The sequence below is a fragment of the Cynoglossus semilaevis genome, chromosome 4 (assembly GCF_000523025.1).
Source record: "Cynoglossus semilaevis isolate Cse_v1.0 chromosome 4, Cse_v1.0, whole genome shotgun sequence".
NCBI classification, from domain to species: Eukaryota; Metazoa; Chordata; class Actinopteri; order Pleuronectiformes; family Cynoglossidae; genus Cynoglossus; species Cynoglossus semilaevis.
The window spans coordinates 1,212,597-1,213,785 of record NC_024310.1 but is presented as its reverse complement, the minus strand read 5'-3'; the positions used below and the strand labels follow the sequence as shown (position 1 = coordinate 1,213,785).

At 49.4% G+C, this 1,189-nt stretch overlaps 1 protein-coding gene across 4 annotated transcripts in view; it reads right to left on the bottom strand.

Annotated features, from left to right (window-relative positions):
* The window catches only part of kirrel3b (kirre like nephrin family adhesion molecule 3b), a 135,268-nt gene extending 134,085 nt beyond the window's left edge, over window positions 1–1,183 (bottom strand). For all 4 annotated transcript variants that reach the window (XM_025054872.1, XM_025054869.1, XM_025054870.1 and 1 more), the window contains exon 1: window positions 1,138–1,183. In XM_025054872.1, the coding sequence (XP_024910640.1) occupies window positions 1,138–1,180 (43 nt within the window). In that variant the 5' untranslated portion in view covers window positions 1,181–1,183. The remainder of the gene's footprint in view (window positions 1–1,137) is intronic.
* Window positions 1,184–1,189: the final 6 nt, after the last annotated feature.

The following is a 1,189-nucleotide window of genomic DNA, read 5'->3' as shown; positions in this document are numbered from 1 at the left end:
AAAAAAACCAAAAAAAAAAAAAAAAAAAAAAAAATCCAGTCACTCAGAAAATGTCTTATTTGTCATCACTGTGTGAAACTGATGTGGATCAAACTAAAACATCGACTTCAGGATTTTTTCTTTTTCTGTGCCTTGAAAAAAAAAGCTCCAAACACCTCATGGGAATCTCACACACACACACACACACACACACCAACATTATCATTCAGTGAGTGCCCTCCTCAGACTGTGGCCCAGTGTGACAGGGTCAGACTTTGAGCAGAGGTGGTCACGGGGTCATTGACCGTGACCCCGAGAAGCATAAACCAGAGGCCACCGCCGCTGAGGAGGAGGAGGAGGAGGAGGAGGCAGGACGTACATGTGTGTGTCTGTATATCACACTGAGCTCTTGGCTGTACTTTACTCACTTCCATTGTGTTCCAAAGACAACCACCTGGTGGCAAGCTGGGAACAACAGCCAATCCATCCTCATCCTGTCCACAAATAGACGATAATAAAATAATAACAGCAGAGGACACTGTCTGCAAGTTTCCAAACTATATTCACCAGTTTGCCCTTGGACGCTCTCCGCTGTTCACCCCCCCTCCGCCCCCCCCTCCCCTTTTCCCTCTGACCCTCAGTGGGGGCAGCAGGGCTGTCAGTTCAAAACAATGTGCCTTAGCAGGAATCGCTCGACTGAACTGAACGAGGGAGCGGAGGCTTTGTGTTTGTGTGTACGTCTCAGTGTGTGACGGGAATAATAAACCCACAAAGGAGGCGTTTGACTCGTCTTGTCTAAGAGCCGGGACAAGTTACACAGAGAGGAGAAGAAGAAGAAGAAGAAGAAGAAGAAGGAGGAGGAGGAGGAGGAGGAGGAGGAGGAGGAGGAGGAGGAGGAGGAGGAGGAGGAGGAGGAGGAGGAAATAAAAAAGCAGCTACCAGCACCCCACGCTGACTTTCTCCTCTTTTGCATCAGACGTGCCAGTGCGCAGAGCCACCGTGCCATGGACGGCACAGTTAAAGACACAGATGGTCGCAGCAGCGCAGACATCACACTCTGCACAACCTTTCGTCACAAGTCACCAACAAACACAATCCTGGGCAACTTCACAGGCTGAAAAAGGAAAGCAAAAGACCAGAATATAAACGTGGACTTACCATGTGTGGAGATGCACAGGAGCAGAATCAGCCGGAGGATCATGACTGTGGG